The following is a 22,564-nucleotide window of genomic DNA, read 5'->3' on the forward strand; positions in this document are numbered from 1 at the left end:
GACAGACGCCTTCAACTACAGGAAGCTCAGGTGCATTGTGCTCTGTCCCACTCTCAAGTCACACTGTGTACTTTTTCTGTCCTGGGCAAGGTACATATGGTAAGGTATCATCTATCTTCTGGCCAGGATTGGTCTGTGCGTTCACTTTTGCTCACGACTTACGGATAGATAGGTAGTCTGTAGGACGCGCATTTCTAAGTAGAGGTTTTACGCGTAAGGGTGTCTTCGTCACAACCTACCCTAGCCGTTCGCATATTCAGCCACTTCATCAAACCACCATATCGTAGTGAACAGGCAGAGGGACTCTTACTCGAGGCCTTGACGATTAATTCGCAGCTACCAATTGCTCGGAACAACTTGTCGAATCAAAGCTCTCGACCTCGATGGACGTAGCCATGTCCGACACGACAGGGCCAGCGTCCGACACAGCTCTCCTGGGAACGCTCCTCGACGGCAACCAGAAGACAACCAAATCCCTCTACATCGACTCGCCTGCTTTATTCACGAAGAAACGACAGCGGATTGAAGTCGGCGATCTTGCCGTTGAGGAGGACCCTATCGACAGGGCGACCGCCGAACGCCGCTTCAGACTTGAGTATGTCGATGTCCAGGAGCTCCCGTCAGCCCTCGCTGCGAAACAACCGGCACCTCCCAAATCCCGGAGAAGCAAGGCGCATCCCAATGCAGAAAAGGCACTCGTTCGGAAGCCTGCCGCCCAGAAGCTACTCGAGAGTAGCAGCGGCGGAGTCGCTGTTGCCAATAATCGACAGGTGGCCACGATTGAAAACGGTTCCCAGCGTCCGTCTTCCGACTCATCAAGCCTGACTCGACCAGATGCTTCAACACCACACGGAAACGGGCCCGAGTGGCATCCTCCATGGAAGCTGATGAGAGTCATCTCGGGTCACTTGGGCTGGGTACGAAGCTTGGCCGTCGAGCCTGGAAACAAGTGGTTCGCTAGCGGTGCTGGAGATAGGACCATCAAGATATGGGATCTCGCCACGGGCTCTTTACGCCTTACTCTGACTGGGCACATCTCGACAGTACGTGGTCTCGCCGTCAGCCCGCGCCACCCCTATCTGTTCTCCTGCGGCGAAGACAAGATGGTTAAGTGCTGGGATCTTGAAACGAACAAGGTTATCCGCCATTATCACGGGCATCTCAGTGGCGTTTACACTCTTGCCCTCCATCCGACTCTTGACGTACTGGTTACTGGTGGTCGAGATGGTGTTGCCAGAGTTTGGGACATGCGAACAAGAAGCAACATCCATGTCTTGTCTGGTCACACAGGGACCGTGTCAGACGTCAAGTGCCAGGAGGCTGATCCTCAGGTTATCACCGGCTCGTTGGATGCAACAGTAAGGCTCTGGGACCTAGCTGCCGGAAAGACGATGGGTGTCTTGACGCACCACAAGAAGGGCGTCAGGGCGCTGGCGACGCATCCTCAAGAGTTCACGTTCGCTTCCGGGAGCACAGGCAGCATCAAGCAGTGGAAATGTCCCGAAGGAGCATTCATGCAAAATTTTGACGGGCATAACGCCATCATCAACACTCTTAGTGTCAACCAAGAAAATGTACTCTTCTCCGGTGGCGACAACGGCTCCATGAGTTTCTGGGACTGGAAGACAGGTCACCGCTTCCAAGCCCTCGACACCACGGCACAGCCAGGGTCCCTAGACGCTGAGGCAGGCATCATGAGCTCGACCTTTGATCGTTCTGGGCTGCGTCTGATCTGTGGAGAGGCTGACAAGACGATCAAAATATGGAAGCAAGATGAGAAGGCGACCCCTGAATCGCACCCAGTTAATTGGCAGCCGACACTTGCGCGACGCAAATACTAGCTGATTAAGTACGGAACAGCAATGGGAAAAGGCTTGTATTGCCATAATAATAGATACCCAACTGCTGAGTCTACTACATGTGCTCCTGTGGTATAGTGACCTAAAAGTGCAGCCCCAGGGCCTTTACTTCGCCATCGTCCCGAAACGCCATTTTGATTTCTTCGTCTCCCACAGCGAGGCGCATCTTGCTAGGTCTCTCCGCTTTGTGCGCTTCCAAGACAATGATGCCTGCACTCACCAGCTCGATCGCCGCCTGCCTAAGAGCCAGAGCCTCAGCCACCCGCATGCTCTCCTTGACCTGACCGGCATCGCCTACTAGCGTTTTGGTTGTGAGGGCCGAGATGACGGAATCCATTGCTCCTGAATCCGGCTTCATGATGCGATGCAACTCATCCATGACGTCCCCAAATGTCGTCTCGATAGTACCGTTTCTTTGTATTTTGACCAAAAGCGAGCTGAGAAGTAGCTTGGGTCCGAGTGGTAAAGTCCGCAAATATTGCTGCGTGGGGTTGGTGGTTGCCTCATTGATCGCCCTCTTGATTGTTGCTATTGTGACCTTAACCGGCGACACGAATGCCTTGCCATTGCTCGCCACGGGCCGCCGCCCCTTCTGGCCTGCTGCTAAAGACTCGGTCCGACTCTCGGCCTCGGCGAGCTCAACGGCTCGCCTGCAAATGTCCAAGGCTCTTCTGGCATCACCGCTTACCGCAGCTACCTTTCGGCTAGCGAACTGAATGGCATCTGCCTCGACAACATTTCCAGGCACACCCTCAAGTCTGGACTGGATAATTTTCATGAGTTGTTCGTGATTGTAGCCGGGAAAAGTAATTCTTGTCAAGCCTGGGCTCAGATTAGTTCTCTGTTCACATGCCCTTCACAAACCCATCGAACTGACCTATACGACTGCTAATCTTGTTGCTGAGAGTTCTCTCGGGTAGATCCATTGTATTTGCGACAGCCAGAACAATGAGTCGGCTGTGCCGCAAGCCCGGCCAATTGAAGAAGTTATACATGACGCTTTGGTTTTTCGTCACTAGTTGGTCCAACTCGTCCATCAGAACGACACATGGCGTGCGGCGAGGGCTGGGGTTATTGAACTCCCTCTCCAGGAGGTCTATGGCTTGTGTGGGGCTGACACGTTCGCCCTTGAGGGCCTCCCATAGAAGGCTGTAGGACTGGTGAGGGTCGGTGATCTTCATGCCATTGATCTCCACAAAGATGAAGTCGTCAAGCTCATCAGCCCTTACGCATTCATCCAGACGGGAAATAGCTTCCCGTACCGTCGCTGTCTTCCCAGTTCCAGGCGTTCCAGCAATGTAGATGCATGTTCCTATACCGTCCGCGATGGCGGCCTCTAAATACGAATACACCATGCTGAACTCGCTCTCCCTGCAAGGCAAACTTGCTGGCACAGAGGCAACATGCAGTTGGGACCGGGCTAGCTGGAATGGCGACGACTGCAGGTAGTCTAGAGACAGCTTTCTGGTGCCCAAGGGCGTGAATTCGAGTGTCTTCTTAACCATGATTCTAGGAGTAATAAGGACGTTCAGTGTCAGTGGAGAGAACAAGAAGCCCTTCAGCCAGGCTGGCAAACAGGAGGTTGCATACCGTTTGCGAGACGACGGTGTGGTAACTGTACGATTGCCTCCTCGTGGTGTAGAAGTCCCATACTTGGCTGTCCGTCTAGGTGTTACGGCACCCTGGGCTCCATCCGAGGTTGCATACGGCTGCTCGGGTGTTGAGTCTCGTGCTAACTGGCGCCTTCGAGTCGACTTGGTATGGGTTTTCACAAACTCAATCAAGTTGTAGACGCCCCGTTCACTGGCATTATAAATGTCTTCCCATTCAAACTCGTCGGTGTACGTCGCCGTTCTCGTGTTGCAGGCACGGCGGCATATAAACGTTTTCCCGTAGTCGGACGAGGATCGCGGCACCTTTCCTGACGGGTATCTTGATGAGAAGTCTCGATGTGACAAAACCAGAGCTTTGCCGTTGATAGCAGCGAGGGGGTTGACGTCCCACGAGGGGGATATGTATAGTTCATTCTATTGATGGTAAGCGTCGGCATGGGCGCTCTTGCGTCTGGGCAACATACAGGCAAAGAATCCAACCGTTTCCTCTCCTTGTTGCGAATTTCTTTTTCTGTCGAAAACCACATAAAGCTAGCTGCCTTTTCGCCATCATCTGCTTCCATGAACTCGCAAACAACCGCGACCCAGGCCTCTTTCGAACCTTCGGCCTTCAGGAGAACGCAATCCCCAATGTGACATTGAAATTTGCCCATCCGGGCGCCTTTGATCAGAGGAGCCTTGCCACTGGTTCTTTTGCGCTTTCGAGTATTCTGAGCATCGCTACTAGTGTGGTCTGGAGTTCCAGCGTCTGTAGATTCGTAAATCCATTCCCAAGGAAGGTCGTCGATACCGAGCTCGTCGTCTGAATCATCTCTCGCGACCCCTGTAGATTTGACAGGCCGGCGACGGTTCCGGCGGGCTGCTGGTGAAATGGTAGAGGCCATCGAGTGTTGAGTGAGTGATCGGATGTCGAATTGTGATGTGCCGCAAAAGCATGCGTGATTCTCAAGCTAGGAGGGGGTGAATAGAGAACAGGGTTCAGTTAGATGTCGCTAGATATACCTAGTAGGAATTCAAACATTACACTATATACCCTTTACTAGAAAATGTACGCTAAGTTAAAAACCCCTTTACTTCTATACTACTACCTTTTAATAGCACTTTCCCTTTGTATGTTACCCTTTTATATATTCTAAATTATAACTTCTTAAGCTTTAACGTATACGCATAGCAAGTCGCCTACTTCCTTATTGTATGTAAAACCCCTAGTTTTCAACTATTTTTTAAAAATCCATTTTAAGCCTAAAAATACTAGATCCTAGGTGTTAGTATTTAATAAGAGTTATATTGTAAGAAATAATACTTTAGAAATTCCTACCCTAGTTATTATACAGCCTTACGTAAGTTAGCTTATCTAACTCTCTAGATAGAAGATTTAGGTATAGGGTTAGGGTTATAGTTTCTAGAGTATTATTTCCTATAATTTAACTCTTATCTAATACTAAGACTTAAAATCTAGTGTTTTTAGACCTATAATAGATTTTTAGAAAATAGTTAAAAACTAGGGGTTTTATATATAATAAGGAAGTAGGCAACTTACTATAATAGGCAACTTACTATGCATATATATTATAAGAAGTAAAATATAGAGTATTTATAATAGTAATAAACTTAATAAATATATAGTAGGTAATTTATTAAGAACTTAGGCTTCTAGAGAAATAATCTATATAGTTAATATAATAAGACTTAAATATATTTAGCGCTATATCTTAACCTTTAAACTCTATAAGGCTATTTTAACTATAAATAGAAGACTAAAATAAACTTATATTAAATATTATTATTAATTAAATTAAAAAAGCCTTAGCTATAAAGGTTGTAGCTTATAAAGATTATAAACTTTATAGCTAATATATTTATATAATGTATTTATATAGTAAGTTACCTATTTATAAGAGTTTACAAAAGTAACTAGTTAGAGATACCCTAGCTAAGGCGCATAAGCTACAACTACTTACCCTTTAGGGTACTATAATATAAAAATTAATGTGTATTTAATAACTATAGCAATAATAACTTATTAATTACTGCAATAGGTACTAATAACTTTACCTATTCTAGCCTTCTAACATCTATAATTAACTTTTATGCAAAATATTACTAATTACCTCCCTTATAGCTAAAAACTACCTTTTATACTTATTATAATCCTTTATTAACGTCTCTAAGGCCTCTTTTTCTAGTGTTTTACACTTCCTCTTTAAGATCCTACTTTACCTTCTTATTAACTTATTAATAATACCCTTTAGCTTATTATTCCTTTTACTATATTATAAGCGTAGCGTTTTAGTACTAATAATTATAATAGCAAACTACTATAACTTTATTTATATTATAGTTTTCTTTAGGTTTATATTTTTAGCGCTATATTATTTAATTTTGTTTTTCTATAGCTAAAGATCTAGTATTATTATCTTAGTTAGATTATATACTTTATTATAGTTAGTAATAATGCTTTATAAATTAAGGGCCTTTAATCTAGTACATCTAGGTATATTAACTTAGTTTGTATAGGTAGAATATAGAAGTGCTGCTAGTAGAGATTATATTTAATAGCATAGTTTAGTTTTAAGCTTGTAACGGGCTGGGCCCGTATGAGGCCTTGCTGGATATCGCGGCCACGGGCGACCCCGGGTCAGGCCCACCACGGAATCCACGATGCCGACAATCCGATGGCCAGTGCGGCATGGGCCGCATGGCCCTGATCAGGCCGCTGCGAGGCGGAGATTTGTTGTTCTTCCCTTCTAATCCTCATCTGAGGATACTCGTAGTAGTCGCCATAGCCTGTTGCAAATACACACGCCTTGGACCGTTACATTATCCTCAGATCCCAAACACCAGGATCCTCTATACTAGACGGTCGGTTCGTCTAGTGAGGACGGCCAGAGTCTGCGCGATTAAGGACGTCGGAGCCTTTCTCTAGAAGTAGCGGTCTGGCGGAGGCTGGAGGACAGAGCCTCGTAGCTTAGTTGAAAAAGGGACCGTCAACCAAAATAGCTACAGAACCCGTGGACCCGATCAGAGTAGGACTGATCAGGAGTACCCCGTCCAGTCTCAACAGAACCACGTTGTGGTTGCGGGACAAAGGATAGACCGGAAGAGCCCCAGAGAACACAGTGTGTTGCGGGAGCTATCGACATGGAGGGCAATATGAATGCCGAACCATCTGAGAATCCACAGCAGCTGGTGCAGCTGATCAGTCAGCTGGCTGCCCAGCTACAGGAGATGCGAACCACCCAAGCGGCCGAACGAGAGGCCCACGGAGAGCAGATTCGACTGCTGCAGCAAGCCCTAGCCGCACCTAGGCACCCGACAACGACCCCAAACGAGACCCCTACAACGACTGCAACCTCCACCCCCCCTGATCAGGCTCAACCGATAACCGCGCTCCGAAGAAAACACCAGATACCCGACCCTCCGAAGTTCGATGGTACCCGTAAAAACTTCCGACGTTGGTTCTTGGAGATGAAAGGAAAGATCCGCCTAGATAGGAGAGCCTTTGACTGTGACGCTGATATATTTGGATATATATACGCCAGGCTGGATGGTACAGCTCAAGCAATGGCGTCAGCGTACTACGCTCAGGGTGGAGCAAACGGAGAAGAGTCGCCCGACCAGTTCATGAGCTACCTGGAAAGTTGCTATGGAGACCCAAACGCCAAGGCCAGGGCACTCAGCCGACTACGAACGCTCCGCCAGAAAGAGTACGAGAGCTTTGCTGTTTTCCTCCCTAAGTTCGAGAAGGAACTGGCCGAGAGCGGAGGAGGCGAATGGGTTGACGTTGTAAGAATCAACTACCTTGAAGGAGCCTTGAATGCGACCCTACGCAGCCACCTGATCAGCGTGGCTGATATCCCGGAATCTTACCCCGAGTACACCAGGCTCTTAATGAAGATCGGATCTCGCCTAGACAACCAGTCCTCTCAGGAACGCCAAGAGAGGCAGCGACGAAGGCTGTCTACCCCTGGTCAGGCAAAGCCTAAGTCCCCTACAAGACCACCTCACGACAAGATGGACTGGGAGCCTACCAAGGTCAGTAAGACCAAGGCCCCTGACCAGGGAGGGAAGAAGAGGGACGTAAGGACCAAAGACTTCCTGTGCTATAGGTGCAGGAGGCCAGGGCACCTCGCTCGGCACTGTGAGGACGTAGAAGAGAAACCTCCGAAGGCAAAGACTAAGAAGTCGAAAGTCAAGAAGTCCAAGACTAAGCTTGTTGCCGAGAGTAGCTCGGAGGAATCGAGCGAGACGGAGTCTGACCAGACCTCAGAAGACTCGGGAAAAGAGTAACTCCTGGCGAAAAGCGCCGCCAGGAGGTAGAAGCAAGAAAGGAGTGGCGGAGTGTTAGGAAGAACATGGATAGTGAGCCCTTTTATGTTAACATCGGAATCAATAACACCCATTACACCTACGCCTTGGTGGATAACGGGTGCCTCACTTACGCCACAATCAGCGACACCTACGCTACGAAACTCCGCTTGCCGCGTATCAGCATACCACCGAGAGCCCTCGAACAGGTCAACGTCACAGTGCCTGGGGCTATAGACACCGTCACGTACGCCAGCATCGACATCGACGGGTACAAGAGACGACGATTGTTCTTTTACGTCATCCCTGATCAGGAGGACGACGTGATCCTTGGACAATCCTGGATGAAAGACGATGATGTGGTCGTCCGCCCAGCAACCAACTCCCTGCATATTGGAGTAGCAAACCACACGGTACAAGGAAGGAAACCCGGGCAGGAGGATCACCGGTTTCCTCTACAGAAGCAGGCGGCATCAGTGTTCATGGCCCTGATCAGGCGCGAGAGACGGGAAAACCCGGCGGAAGGTACCGGTATGAGAATTTTTGCCGCAAGTATCGCGGATATCGAGAAAGCCTTGGCCCCTAAGAAGAAGACGGACCCAAGAGACAAGCTCCCTAAACACTATCACCAGTTCCTTCCGGTCTTTGACCGTAATCAGGCCGAGAAGCTTCCGCCGCACAGGAAGGGGATAGACCACGAGATCCCCCTGGAAAAAGACAACAACGGCCGAGAGCATCAAGCCCCCTGGGGACCACTATACGGTATGTCCAGGGAGGAACTGATAGTGCTGCGGAAGACCCTTACCGACCTGCTGGACAAAGGGTTCATTAGAGCTAGCAGCTCCTCGGCCTCCGCCCCCGTACTTTTCGTGAAGAAGCCTGGCGGAGGCCTGAGATTCTGTGTTGACTACCGAGGTCTGAACGCAATCACGAAGAAGGATCGATACCCTCTCCCCCTGATCAGCGAGACGCTGAGGGCGGTATCACAAGCCAAGTGGTTAACAAAGCTAGACGTTATTGCAGCCTTCCATAAGATCAGGATAAAGGCAGGGGAGGAATGGAAGACTGCATTCCGCACCCGGTACGGCCTGTACGAATGGATGGTCACACCCTTCGGGTTAACTGGGGCCCCGGCGACCTTTCAGCGATACATCAATCACACGTTGAGGGACTACCTTGATGAGTTCTGTTCTGCCTATATCGACGACATTCTGATCTACTCGAGCGGATCGCTCGCAGATCACCGAAGCAAGGTTAAGAAGGTCCTGATCAGATTGCAGGAGGCAGGGTTACAGATCGATATCGACAAATGCGACTTCGAGGCAAAAAGCGTGAAATACCTCGGATTCATTGTCGAGGTAGGAAGGGGTCTAAGAGTCGACCCTGAGAAAGTCAAGGCTATACAGCTATGGGAAACGCCCCGATCAGTAAGGGGAGTCCGATCCTTTGTGGGGTTTGCCAACTATTACCGACAGTTCATACCCCAATTCTCAGCCGTCGCCCGACCCCTCACTGCCCTGACGAAGAAGGACACCCCGTTCGTATGGTCTGAAGAGTGCCAGGACGCCTTTGAGGACCTAAAGGCCCGTCTGATCAGTGCGCCGGTACTAGCGCACTGGGATCCAGAACGAAAAACCGTACTAGAGACGGATTCCTCCGGATATGTGATCGGAGGTACACTCTCTCAGTACGATGAAGAGGGTCTACTACGTCCAGTAGCGTTCTTCTCGAAGAAGAATCTCCCCGCGGAATGCAACTACCCTATTCACGACAAGGAGTTGCTTGCCATAATACGGTGCTTAGAGCACTGGGACGCAGAGCTCAGAAGCGTCCGAGAATTCACCATCGTCACAGACCACCTCAACCTTAAGTACTTTACTACAAAGCGACAACTGACCGAACGTCAAGTTAGATGGGCAGAGACACTGTCTAAGTACAACTTCACTATCCAGTATAGGCCCGGGAAGCTAGCCGTTACCCCTGACGCACTGTCGAGAAGGGAGCAGGATATGCCCCTAGGGGAAGAGGACGACAGGTTGAAAGGACGAGAGTTACAGCTGTTGAAAGAAGGACGGAAGAGCCTTCGCGTAAACCGCGCCGCAGTACTGAGCCTGGGGCCGAGGTGCCCTGATCAGACCAAGACGACCATCAGGGCCGGTTTTGTATCAAGCGGGGACGCTGATGGAGGAAGCGACGAGTCTCCTAAATGGACTGAGCCACCAGTGAACCCCTTCGAAGACGACCCTTTGAAGAGCCTGTGGGACGTTGGGTTAGAGAACAACAACCGGTACTACTTGATCAGGGACGCTGTACAGCAAGGAGCCAAACAGCTGCCCTCTACGTGGGGAATCCCTATCATGCTGTCGGAGTGCACAGTCGACGGAAAACGCCGGCTTTGCTGGAGGGACAGGATATGGGTCCCGCATTACGAGCCTTTGCGAACGCGGCTGATTCAGAGCATTCACGACTCCGTGTTATCAGGGCACCCGGGCAGAGATGTGCTTAAGTCCCTGATCAGTCGGACGTTCCACTGGCCAGGGCTGTCTCAGGACGTCCGGCAATTCACCCGCAACTGCGACGTTTGTGGACGAGGCAACGTCTGGAGAGAGAAGCGCAGAGGGCTTCTTAAACCGTTACCGATACCCGAGCGATTTTGGGCAGAGATATCGCTCGACTTTATTACCGACTTACCTACAACGAGGAAGAAGAACAAGAACCTCTTGGTTATTACGGACAGGCTGTCTAAGAACGTTATACTGGAGCCTATGTGGGAAATTTCGTCCGAAGCAACAGCGAACACTCTTGCTACTGCCTTGATCAGACACCACGGAACCCCCAGAGCAATAGTGACTGATCGAGGGACACAATTTGTCAGTCAGACGTGGAGGCGCCTGTGTCAGCTCCTCAGAATCAAACAGAGACTCTCTACAGCCTACCATCCGGAGACTGACGGAGCCACGGAGAGAGCTAACCAAGTAGTAGAGACCTACTTGCGGGCCTTCTGCTCGTATGCTCAGGATGATTGGGACGAATTGTCCCTAGTGGCAATGATGGCTATTAACAACCGACCGGCGACATCTACAGGGATGAGTCCGTTCTTTGCCACCCACGGATACGACATCGACCTGATCAGGGTGGACGAGCCATTGAGAACGGACGACAGCACCCCTATCGCGAAAGCTGAAGGATTTGTGCAGAGATTGAAGGACGCTACGGAATGGGCCCAAGCCGCCATGGCCACGGCTCAAGAGCGACAAGAACTGTACGCCAACGCGAGGCGACAGCCGTCCGATCAGTTCAAACCGGGCGACAAAGTCTGGCTCAGGTTAACGAATGTGAAATCAGACAGGCCCTCAAAGAAACTGGACTGGGTGAACGCCAAGTATACGGTTCAGGAGACAGTCGGAACACACGCGTGCAGGTTAGACACGCCGCCTGGGATACATAACGTCTTCCACGTGTCCCTCCTGCGGCATGCCGGAAACGACCCTTTTCCATCGCAGGAACAGGACGATATACAACCCGCCGCCCTTGTGTCTGGACCTGATCAGGAGTACGAGGTCCAGGAGATACTGGATAAGAAGAAGCACGGTAGGGGTTGGAAGGTCCTCGTGAAATGGACGGGTTGGGCGAAGCCGACGTGGGAACCACTCAGCCAGTTTCAGGACACAATAGCACTAGCTGAGTACGAAGAGAAACACGGCCCCCTTCGGAAGGGGAGGAGGGGGGTATTGTAACGGGCTGGGCCCGTATGAGGCCTTGCTGGATATCGCGGCCACGGGCGACCCCGGGTCAGGCCCACCACGGAATCCACGATGCCGACAATCCGATGGCCAGTGCGGCATGGGCCGCATGGCCCTGATCAGGCCGCTGCGAGGCGGAGATTTGTTGTTCTTCCCTTCTAATCCTCATCTGAGGATACTCGTAGTAGTCGCCATAGCCTGTTGCAAATACACACGCCTTGGACCGTTACAAAGCTTAATAATAGTGTAATAAGATAATAGTTTAAGCATTATAAAGGATTTAATAAGAAGGAAAGAAGCTGCTAGTGCAGCCCTATATTTAACGTTAACAATAAAGTTATCTCTATTAAGGTTGCAAAGCTAACTAACTACCTTTACAACCTTTTTAAAGCTATCTTTACAACACTTATAAGCCCTTTGCAAGAAAGGCTTATAGGTAGTTGTAGCTATTATTAACTATAGTTATTAGGAAGTTAAAAAGTTAACATTTGCTATAGCTGTATTAATAGTGTATTTTAAAATAGAGATAATAGTTTATAGGATTAAGTGTAGGATGTGCGCTTTTACTAGGTGTTTATGCTGTATGCCTTTTTAGGCGTTATACTTTATCCTTACTACCTAGTTAGAAGGATAAGGAGCTTACTCTGTTTAAAAAAGCTATAACTACTCCCTCTATATAGAAAGAGAAGATTCTTATATAGCTAAAATCTTTAAGTAAAAGTTATATTTAGATAGAGTAAGCTCCTAATCCTTCTACTTAAGTAGTAAGAATAAAGTATAACGCCTAAAAAGGTATATAGCATAAATATATAGTAAAAGTGCAAATCCTATACTTAATCCTATAAACTATTATCTCTATTTTAAAATACGCTATTAATACAGCTATAGTAAATATTAACTTTTTAACTTCTTAATAACTATAGTTAATAATAGCTATAACTACCTATAAGCCTTTTTTAGCAGTAAGGTACTTATTAGGTATACCTATAAGTTACTTTTACAAAAGGCTTATAAGGGTTGTAGAGATAGCTTTAAGAAGGTTGTAAAGGTAGTTAGTTAGCTTTACAACTTTAATAGAGATAACTTTATTATTAACGTTAAATATAAGGCTGCACTAGCAGCTTCTTTCCTTCTTATTAAATCCTTTATAATACTTAAAATATACTTAAACTAAGAATATACTTATTATTTAGTTATACTATTATTAAGCTTAAAACTAAACTACGCTACTACTTAAATATAATCCCTACTAGTAGCGCTTCTATATTCTACCTACTGCTACAAACTAAGTTAATATACTTAAATGCACTAAATTAAAAGCCCTTAATCTATAAGGTATTATTACTAACTATAATAAAGTATATAATCTAACTAAGATAATAATACTAGATCTTTAGCTATAAAAAAACAAAATTAAATAATATAGCGCTAAAAATATAAACCTAAAGAAAACTATAATATAAATAAAGTTATAGTAGTTTGCTATTATAATTATTAGTACTAAAACGCTACGCTTATAATATAGTAAAAGGAATAATAAGCTAAAGGGTATTATTAATAAGTTAATAAGAAGGTAAAGTAGGATCTTAAAGAGGAAGTGTAAAACGCTAGAAAAAGAGGCCTTAGAGACGTTAATAAAGGATTACAATAAGTATAAAGGGTAGTTTTTAGCTGTAAGGGAGGTAATTAGTAATATTTTGCATAAAAGTTAATTATAGATATTAGAAGGCTAGAATAAGTAAAGTTATTAGTACTTATTGTAGTAGTTAAGAAGTTATTATTACTATAGTTGTTAAATATATAGTGATTTTTATATAATAGTACTCTAAAGGGTGTAAAAGTTATATAATAGCTTAATACTTACTTTTTTCTATTAAGACTTTACTTAATTAAGTACATTTAGCTAGACTTTTATAATTCTTTTGCTTCTACCTCTTTAAAGTAATTAGTATAAGTTTAAATATAGAGGAGTAGTAAATTCTTCTTAAGTAAAGCTAAACCTTTAGTAAGCACTTACTAAAAAGCTACTAGTATAAATAAGCTATAACTTTTAATGCTTATAAAACTAAAATAAGTTTACTATTAAGTAAAATATAAAGTATTATTAACTTTTAGTTATATAAAAAAGAATTTAGTTAATTTAGTTTAAACATTTTAGCATAAAATACCCTCTAAAGAAGTATTAACTTCTATTATAGAATATAATAAAATAGAAAATATATTTTTTAGTAAAAGTTTACTAATACTTTACTCTTAAAAAAGAAGTATAGTAAAATACTAGAAAAAGAAAATAAAGTAGTATATATATATATAGTAAGTAGGCTATATTTCCTACGTTCTAACGATTTTTATAAGTTAATTAAGCAGCATTATATAAAATTAATTAAAACTACTTATTATCCTCTTCCTTAGAGGTCTTTTAAACTACTTAATATATTTATATATTATATCTAGTCTTTCTACAATTACTATATTATTGCTTATATATTTTACCCCCTTCTATATAAGCCTCCTCTTAATATATATTTTTGCCTTTAGTATTAACAACCTCCTTCTTTACCTAAATTACTTTTACTTTAGCTGCATTAAGGGACCTTTTAAGATATAGTTAGGTTTTTTTAGCCCTCTAGTACTTACTTAGTATTTTATTTACTATATAAAGCTTATAATACTTAACTTTAATAAAAGCTAGGTTATATACTAATTTACTAATACCTTTAGCCTATAAGTTAACTACTTTATATAAGTATATTAATAAACTATATTAATAACTATAAATCTTTTTCTTAAGTAATATAAAGCTTTATATAGCATTATATGCTGTAGTTAGTATCTTTAGGTCTTAAGAGCTTTAGCTGCTTAAGTGTAAATTAAATAGTATTAGCGTTTTTAGCTTAAGATTTAGGTATAAAAAAAACTACTTTTAGGTTAAAAGGTATAAAGTTAGCTTATCTAAAACTAGCTTATATATTATTTTTACTTATTAAAGTAAAGAAAGCTGCTTTAAAGATAAAAAAAAGTTATCTTTAGTAATATATATAATCTACATTTATATTCTATTTTTAATTTTTTTACTATATAATGCTTTTATTAGACTAAAATAGCTAATATTAAAAGGCTAAAGCTTATATAGAAAATAAAAAGGTATATAAAAAGTAATAATACTATATTTCTTGTAGTAATTATTAAACTTAGTAAACTTATAACTATTATAGCTATTAAAAATTAGAAGCTACTTAATACCTTTTATATAAAACTGTATATACTTTTTAAAATGCTATAGCTAATTTAAGTTAATTTTATTTATAGTTTATCTATTTTTACTAAAGTAAATATGCTATTAAAGTAGAAATTAGCTATTAGTATACTATAAGAAGAAGTAATATATACTTTTAATAATAATATATAAAAGTAATATCTAGCTATCTATATAAATACTTTAAATAATAAAACCTATTTATAATTATTAAGCTACTTTATATAAAGCTTTTTATAGTAATTAAAAGTTATAACAACCTTTATATATAATAGTATTTTTATTAAAAAGCTTATTTTATTAAAATTATAAATATTATTATTATAAGTTTTATACTTTATAATTATATTTTATATAAAAGTAAACTAAGCTTATATAATTATAAGATCTTTAGCTAATACCTTCTAGTAGTTAATTTTATATTAAAAATGCATTTTTAGTTATAGTTAGCATTACATATAGTTCTTTACTTATTAAGGTATAATAAATATTATATTATATTTATTAAAAAAGTAATTAGCTATGTTTTATATATTATTAGGTTGTAGTAGAAATCTTTAATTAATTAAGTTAGTAAGTTATTTAAGAATTACTATTTCTTTTAGCTTAGTTATTTTTATTAATTTTAATTAAATTTCTTATTATAGTAGTTATCTAATATATTAGTTATGAAGTATTGTTCTTAAGATATTATAAATAGAAGTAGCCTTTTATATAATATATATATATAGTAAGCTGCGCATTATAGTAAGCTGCATACATCTACCACCTTTCTATCTTTTATATAAGTTAATTTAACTATAATATATAAAATTAATTAAAACTACTTATTACCCTCTTCTTTATTACTATCTTAAACTACTTTATAGGTTTATACGTTATATCTAGACTTTCTACAATTACTATATTATTGTATGTATAGTTTAGCACCTCTTATATAACTGTAAGACTAATATAAAGGAGGTAAAAAGAGGTAAATAGGTTAAAAGGTGGCTTTATTGTTGTTATATAGTAATAGTGATAAGGATGATAATTCTAAGTCCCTTAGGTAGGGAAAAAAGGTCTCTATATATAATAAAAGTCCTTCTAAGTCGCAATAATGCCCTATTTAGGATTATTATTATACTTTAACTAGAAACTGCCCTTAAACCGGCATTTATTAGATCCGCAGTATATTTAACGTTATACTTTACGGATTTCTAGTTATCCGGCCTTTTAAGGGTTATAATTAAGGTTAGCGTTAAAGGGATCCCTTAGATCCAGTTTTATCCTATATTAACGTTAGGGGATTCCTTAGATCCGGTTTTATCCTATATTAACGTTAGGGGATTCCTTAGATCCGGTTTTGTCCTATATTAACGTTAAGGGATTCCTTAGATCCGGTTTTATCTTATTTAAAGTTAAGGGATTCCTTAGATCCGGTTTTATCTCAACCTTAATAGACTAAGGAGGTTATTTTAACGTTAACGCTTAGACTAAAGGCTTATTTTAGCCTATTAACCTTAGTTACTAGTATTTTAACCTTATTAACCTATTGCTATTATTACCTTATTAGGTAATAGTAGCAAATGTCTACTAAGTTAATTAGATTTTAGTATTAGGTACCTTATAGAAATAAGTACCCTATAATACTATTTATAAGTACCCTATAGTACTTATAATAAAATAAGTACCCTAGAGTAGTTTTGTTCTTTTTTAGGGCTTATAATAACCCTTCTTCTAAAGGTTATTTTCTCCTCTAGCATTTATACTACCTTTTTCTACTTATAGTACTTCTGCTTTAGTAGTATTAAGTAACCCTCTAAGATATAGTTAGTTCTTTTTTACCCTCTAGCGCTTACTTAGTACCTTTATCCCTATATAAAGCTTATAGTTTTTAGCTTTAATAATAGTAAGCCTATAGGCTAACTTACTAATACCTTTAGCCTAAAAGTTAATTACTTTATACATTAGTATTAGTAAGCTACCTTAATATATTTAAATCTTTTTTTTAAGAGAGGAAGCACTTTATATACCCTTTAGTGCTGTAGTTAGTATCTTTGCATCTTAAAAGCTTTAGCTGCTTAGCTATAAGTTTAATAGTATTAACATCTTTAGCTTAAAATTTAAGTAAGAAAGAACTACTTTAGAGTTAAAAGGTATAAAGCCTACCTATTTAAAACTAGCTTATATATTATTGTTACTTATTAAGGTAAAGAATACTGCTTTAAAGGTAGAAAAAAAGTTATCTTTAGTAATATATAAAATTTATATTTATATTATCTTTTTAATTTCCTTACTATATAAATACTTTAATAAGCTAAAGCACTTAATATTAAGAGGCTAAAGCTTATATAATAAATAGGGAGGTATATAGAAAGTAGTAATGCTTTATTTTTTATAGTATTTATTAAAGTTAGTTATTTTATAGCTATTATAACTATTATAAATTAAAAGGTAGTAAAAGCTTTTTATATAAGTCTTTATATACTAATTAAAGTGCTATAGCTAATCTAAGCTAATATTATTTATTATTTATTTATTTTTACTTAAATAGATGCATTATATAGCTAGAAATTAGCTATTAGTATACTAAAAGAGGAAGTAATATCTACTTTTTATAATAATATATAAAGGTATTACTTAGCTATCTATATATATACCTTAAATAATAGAAACCTATTTCTAATTACTAAGCTGCTTTATATAAAGCCTTCCCTTCCTTATAGTTAGATATTATAATAACTTTTGTATATAATAGCATTCCTATTAGAAACCTAGTCTTATTAAAATTATAGATATTATTATTAAGTATTTTATGCTTTTTAATTATATTTTACATAAGTATAAAGTAGCCTTATATAATTATAAGATCTTTAGCTAAAGCCCTCTAATAGTTAATTTAATGTTAAAATTGCATTTTTAATTAAGGGATGCATTATATAAAGTTCTCTACCTATTAGGGTTCTATATGCATCTTATTGCATGCATTTAGAAGTTAGTTAGCTATTTCTTATATATCTTCTTATTATAAAGAAAACCTTTAATTAATTAAGTTAATAACTTAATTAAGAACTACCTACTCTTTAGTTATAGTTATCTTTATTAATTTTAGTTGCATTTTAGCTTATAGGAGTATACTAGCGCATTGCATGCAAAAGGTTAATTTAGGAACCTTAAAGGTAGAGGCAGCTCTTTATATAGACATTTTTAGGTGTTTTTAGATAGCTTAGAGGGTAAGGATAATACAGCTTTCTTTAGAAGAACAAGTTATGTTTGTATGTAGAGGAAAGTAGGTGTAAAGGTTTAAGAGGTAGAAAGGCAGTAGACATGCGCAGCTTACTATAATGCGCAGCTTACTATAATGCGCAGCTTACTATAATGCGCAGCTTACTATATATATACGTTAGATAATTTTAAGTCTTTTTTAATAGCTTAAAGTGTAAAGAGAATATACCTTTTATTTAAAGTAAAACTTATTATTATATATAGAGTAAAGCTAAAGAGAAGAGGGAAGGTATAAAAGGAAGAGGAAGTAGGTAACTTACTATAATAAGTAACTTACTATAACGTAATTGATAAGCGAGCGGATCAGACAAGCGAGCGGATCACCTTAACAGAATCTGATCAAGCTGCATGCGACATTCTGTTACTAAATTGTTAAGGACTCCTAGCAATTTTATAACAGAATTTTGCGTGCAGCACACGTAGATTCTGTTAAGGTGATCCGCTCGCTTGTCTGATCCGCTCGCTTATCAGCTACGTTATATATATGTTATATTTAATAGTTTTAGTAGTAGTACTACTTTATTAACCTTAGGCAATAGTATAGTATTAACTGTTACCTTTCTATCCCCTAAAATATAACGTATATAGGCTTTTTAGCTATTTTTAATTACCTTTTGCATAAATGCTATAGGTTTAGTAATAGAGATGCATTTATAACTTTATATATTAGATGCTATATTAATAGTAATACCTTTTTAGCTTACTAAGTATTATACTAGTAATAGATCTACTACCTTCTTTAGCCTTAAAGCTTTAGTAAATAGTTGCTAAAGCTTCTAAAGGTACATATATAAGTTAAAAAGAAAGAAGGTTAGCTAATATACCCTTTTAGGTTTTAACGTCTATCTATAGAAGGATTCTAAGGCTAAGGCTTTAGCCTTTATAGGTTTTAATTTTAAGTATTATACTAAATGCAAACTAATAAGATTAACTTAAAAGTATATATTTATATCTACTTATATATTACAGTCAGCTTTCTGTAGTAGTATCTATTAGCAGAAGCTAAGGCAATAATGCTATTAAATAGTGCTATAAGTTATACTAAAAGGATTAAGTCTTTAGAGGATATAGTAATTAGTTATATACTTAATAAGTAGCTTATAACATTAGTTACTAGTAAAAGGTGCTAAAAGTATCTAAGGGGATAATTATAAAGTTAATTGCTAAAAAGCTATAAAAAGTAATCTATTTATATAAAATAAATGTCTTTACATCCTTAAGTATTATTACTAAGACTAAGATCTTAAAGTTAGTCTTTATTTTAAGACTAACAATCTAAATGTTAGTCCTTAGCGTAGACTACTTATTATCTATTAGTTCTTTTTATCTGCATATAACCTTCCTTAGTTCTTCTGTTTTAAGGAGTTACTTATATAATCCTGTTTCTTATCTATATAAATGCTATACTGCTTACACCCTACCTAGCCTAGTAGGGCTGCATTACTTATAACTTATTAAGTTGTAATATTAGGTCTCCTCTCTAAAGGTCTTATCCTTTAGACTGCATAAGTAGGTAGTATCTCTTAAGTTAGGGAGTTATTAAACTTACTTCCTAATTTCTCATAATGCTAATACTATATTAGTTTATATTAAAAAATTAAAATTAAAATCTAAGTCTTAAAAAATAGAGATAAAAGATTATAAGCATCTTATGCTTCTAAAGTTTTTTAATGCTTATTTTACTATTACTAATATACTTTATACTTACTATTTTTGCATAAAGGCGTCTTATTATTTTAGTAAAGGTTCTTCTTACTATTTACTAGGCTTATATTAAAGTAAAGAAGCCTTATAATAGCATCTTAGTAGCATTTACTTATAAGTAGCTATATTTTATATAAATCCTTTTATCTAGCTAATTTAGTTGTAGTTTAAAAGTTAAACGCTTAGCAAAAAGAGTAAGATAAAAAAGAAGAAAAAGCTAGTAAGCTTTTAAAACTTTATAAGGAGCTTACTTACTTATAATCCTTAATAGTAATAGCAGCAGGTTGTTTAGTAAGGATTTAAAAGACTTAGAAACTAGTTTGCAATTATTAGGCTAAGACTTTCTATAGAGGTATAAAGAAGATTAATAAGTTAGATGCCTTAAAGTTAGCTTTAGGTGCTTATAAATATAGTATAGTAAAGAAGCTGCAATTTATAAAGGTTTCTAATAATATAGACTAGTCCTTATTTAGGTTTAGTAATAATTTCTTAGGCTTAAGACTATTAGTAGTAGAGGAGTTACCTAGAAGTTATAATATTCTTAAAGCAGTTATAAGGCGTACTAAAGGGTTTTAACTAGTTCTTATAAATTATCTTTATATCTATAGCCTTTCTATTTAATAAGATATTTATTATAACTATCTTTTTTCTTATAGTTAATAATTTATTTTACTTTATATTTTAGTTTATTAAGTTTAATAATAATATAGTCTTTAGTATATAATCTATATAGTGCTAGTTTAAGAAGTATAATATAAAAGACTAAGTAGATTTTTATTATATTAAGTAGCTTTAGTTTGTAGTTAACTAGTAAAACCTTCTTAAGAATTTTAAAGAGGCTAAGTTTTTTATAGTCTAACTTATTACTAGGTTGTTTAGTTTTAATATTTTATTATATAAGGTAAGCACTATCTCCTTCTTCTAAAGATAGTTCTTTAATCCTTAAAGTATTAGCGTATTTCTTTACTTATTTTTTAATAAATTTTAAATCTTAAGAGATATTTATCTAGATTTTGCATATTTTGTTGATTTTAGCTACAGCCTTTAGGGCCTATAGTCCTTTATATAGTTCTTTATATGCTATAGGTTTAAATCTATAGTTTAGGTAGAATAAAGAGTAGAGAGTGCTTTTTCTAACTGCACTATTATAAGTAAACTAGGCTGTAAGTAGTAGTAGTATTTAGTTATTTTAGCTGTAGTTAATATAGCATTATAAATACTATTTAAGTATTTAGTTAATTTATTTAGTCTAACTATTAGTCTATAGGTAGAAAGAGGTAGATAGTTTGTAGTCTATACTAAGTTGCAAAATTAGGGATTTTTAAACTTTAAAGTAAACAGCTTATTTCTATTTAATATAATTTTATTAAGTAGTCTATAGTTACTAATAATGTATTTTAAAAATGTATACATAAGGTTTTTTATTATACTTACTTTTAAATATAGGATAAAGTAAGCATATTTAGTAAGTTAATCTATTATAACTAAAATGCTACTATAATAAACCTTTATAAGTAGTTCTTTTAACTTTAGTAGTTTAATAATAAAGTCTAAAGAGATTAAATACTAAGCTGCTAGTAGTACTAGCAGTAGTTAAATAAGTCTATAAAGCTTATATAGACTATTTTTACTTTTCTTATAGAGTTTGTAATCTTAGATTGCATTTATAACATCTTATCTTATTACTTACTAGTTGTAGTATTATTAAATTTGTTTTTAGGTTTTAGTAACTCCTTAGTATCTATATGCTTAAGCACTATAAATCTCTTTAATTATCTTATATATTATTTTATTAGTTATACTAACTATAACTTATTTAGTAATTATAAGTAGCTTCTATACTAAAATAAGGTCTTTATTCTTATTTATCTTAAGAATAACTTATGTTTCCTTTAAAATAAAGACTTTTTAATCTATCTTTCTACTAAAAGTGTTAGCTTTACTATTATTAGTTCTTTTTTTATAGATAATCTAGAAGTTGTATTTTAAAAGGAATTCTAACTACTTAACTTATTATTTATTTAGGTTCTTAAAGGTTGTAAAATATATAAGGTTCTTATAGTCTATATATATAAAGACTTTATATTTTATACTAAATAGTTATAGTCTTTATTTATAGAATGCTTTAATAATTACTATAAGTTCTTTATTATATATCTAGTAATTTAACTTTAGTCTATAAAATGCTTTAGAGAAGAAGGTATAAAGGTATAATCTTCCTTCTTTATTATATTATTTAAGTTGTCTACTTATAGTAAAGTTTAAGGCGTTAGTTTTAACTTTAAAAGGTTTACTTAAGTTAGGGATTTAAGTAATAGGTTTTAAGCTAACTTATTACTTAACTTTCTTAAATGCATTATTGCATTCTTTAGTCTATTTAAATAAAGTGTTTTTTTATATAAGGCTTTAGATGCATTATATGTTTTTTATATAACCTTTAAGAAATTATTAGTAGAAATTAATAAATCCTAAAAACAACTAAATATACTTAACGTTTTAAGGTGTAAGTTAGTCTCTAACTGCCTATACTTTTTTTACTTTTATCTTAATTTATCTTAAGGTAATAGTATATCTTAAGAAATTAACTCTTTAGGTATAAAATTTGCATTTTTTAGCTTCTACTAATAGCTTAGCTTCTTAAAGCTTCTAAAAGACTTTGTATATATATTTCTTATATAGCTTAAAAGTAGGTAAGAAGATAAGAATATTATTAAGGTACATAATAATAAATATATTAATAAATTTACTAAAAATGTAGTTAATTATTGCTTAAAAAGTAGTAAGTATATTAGTAAATTTAAAAGGTATAATAAG

The 22,564-nt window shown here is 37.5% G+C and overlaps 2 protein-coding genes across 2 annotated transcripts; one reads left to right on the forward strand and one right to left on the reverse strand.

Annotated features, from left to right (window-relative positions):
* Positions 1 to 223: 223 nt before the first annotated feature.
* Positions 224 to 1,842, forward strand: CDEST_10138 (Putative WD40/YVTN repeat-like-containing domain superfamily). Its single transcript, XM_062926296.1, has one exon. The coding sequence runs from the start codon at positions 384 to 386 to the stop codon at positions 1,839 to 1,841; it is 1,458 nt and encodes a 485-aa protein (XP_062782347.1). The 5' UTR covers positions 224 to 383; the 3' UTR covers position 1,842.
* A 1-nt stretch (position 1,843) lies between these two features.
* Positions 1,844 to 4,448, reverse strand: CDEST_10139 (Putative BAH domain, AAA+ ATPase domain, ATPase, AAA-type, core, AAA lid domain-containing protein). The gene is made up of 4 exons (XM_062926297.1): positions 3,937 to 4,448; positions 3,450 to 3,886; positions 2,737 to 3,368; positions 1,844 to 2,681 (listed from the first exon to the last, which is right to left on the reverse strand). Exons 1-4 carry the CDS (start codon positions 4,354 to 4,356, stop codon positions 1,942 to 1,944), a joined length of 2,229 nt encoding a protein of 742 aa, XP_062782348.1. The 5' UTR covers positions 4,357 to 4,448; the 3' UTR covers positions 1,844 to 1,941.
* Positions 4,449 to 22,564: the final 18,116 nt, after the last annotated feature.

Source organism: Colletotrichum destructivum, chromosome 6, assembly GCF_034447905.1.
Source record: "Colletotrichum destructivum chromosome 6, complete sequence".
NCBI classification, from domain to species: domain Eukaryota; kingdom Fungi; phylum Ascomycota; class Sordariomycetes; order Glomerellales; family Glomerellaceae; genus Colletotrichum; species Colletotrichum destructivum.

Bases quoted from the DNA above. Each gene is read 5' to 3' on its own strand.
- CDEST_10139 (XM_062926297.1), bottom strand. From the start codon at position 4,356: ATGGCCTCTACCATTTCACCAGCAGCCCGCCGGAACCGTCGCCGGCCT. The intron at 3,887-3,936 runs GTATGTTGCCCA...TACCATCAATAG, and splicing joins AACGGTTGGATTCTTTGCCT to AATGAACTATACATATCCCC. The intron at 2,682-2,736 runs GTCAGTTCGATG...ATCTGAGCCCAG, and splicing joins CAAGATTAGCAGTCGTATAG to GCTTGACAAGAATTACTTTT.
- CDEST_10138 (XM_062926296.1), top strand. From the start codon at position 384: ATGGACGTAGCCATGTCCGACACGACAGGGCCAGCGTCCGACACAGCT.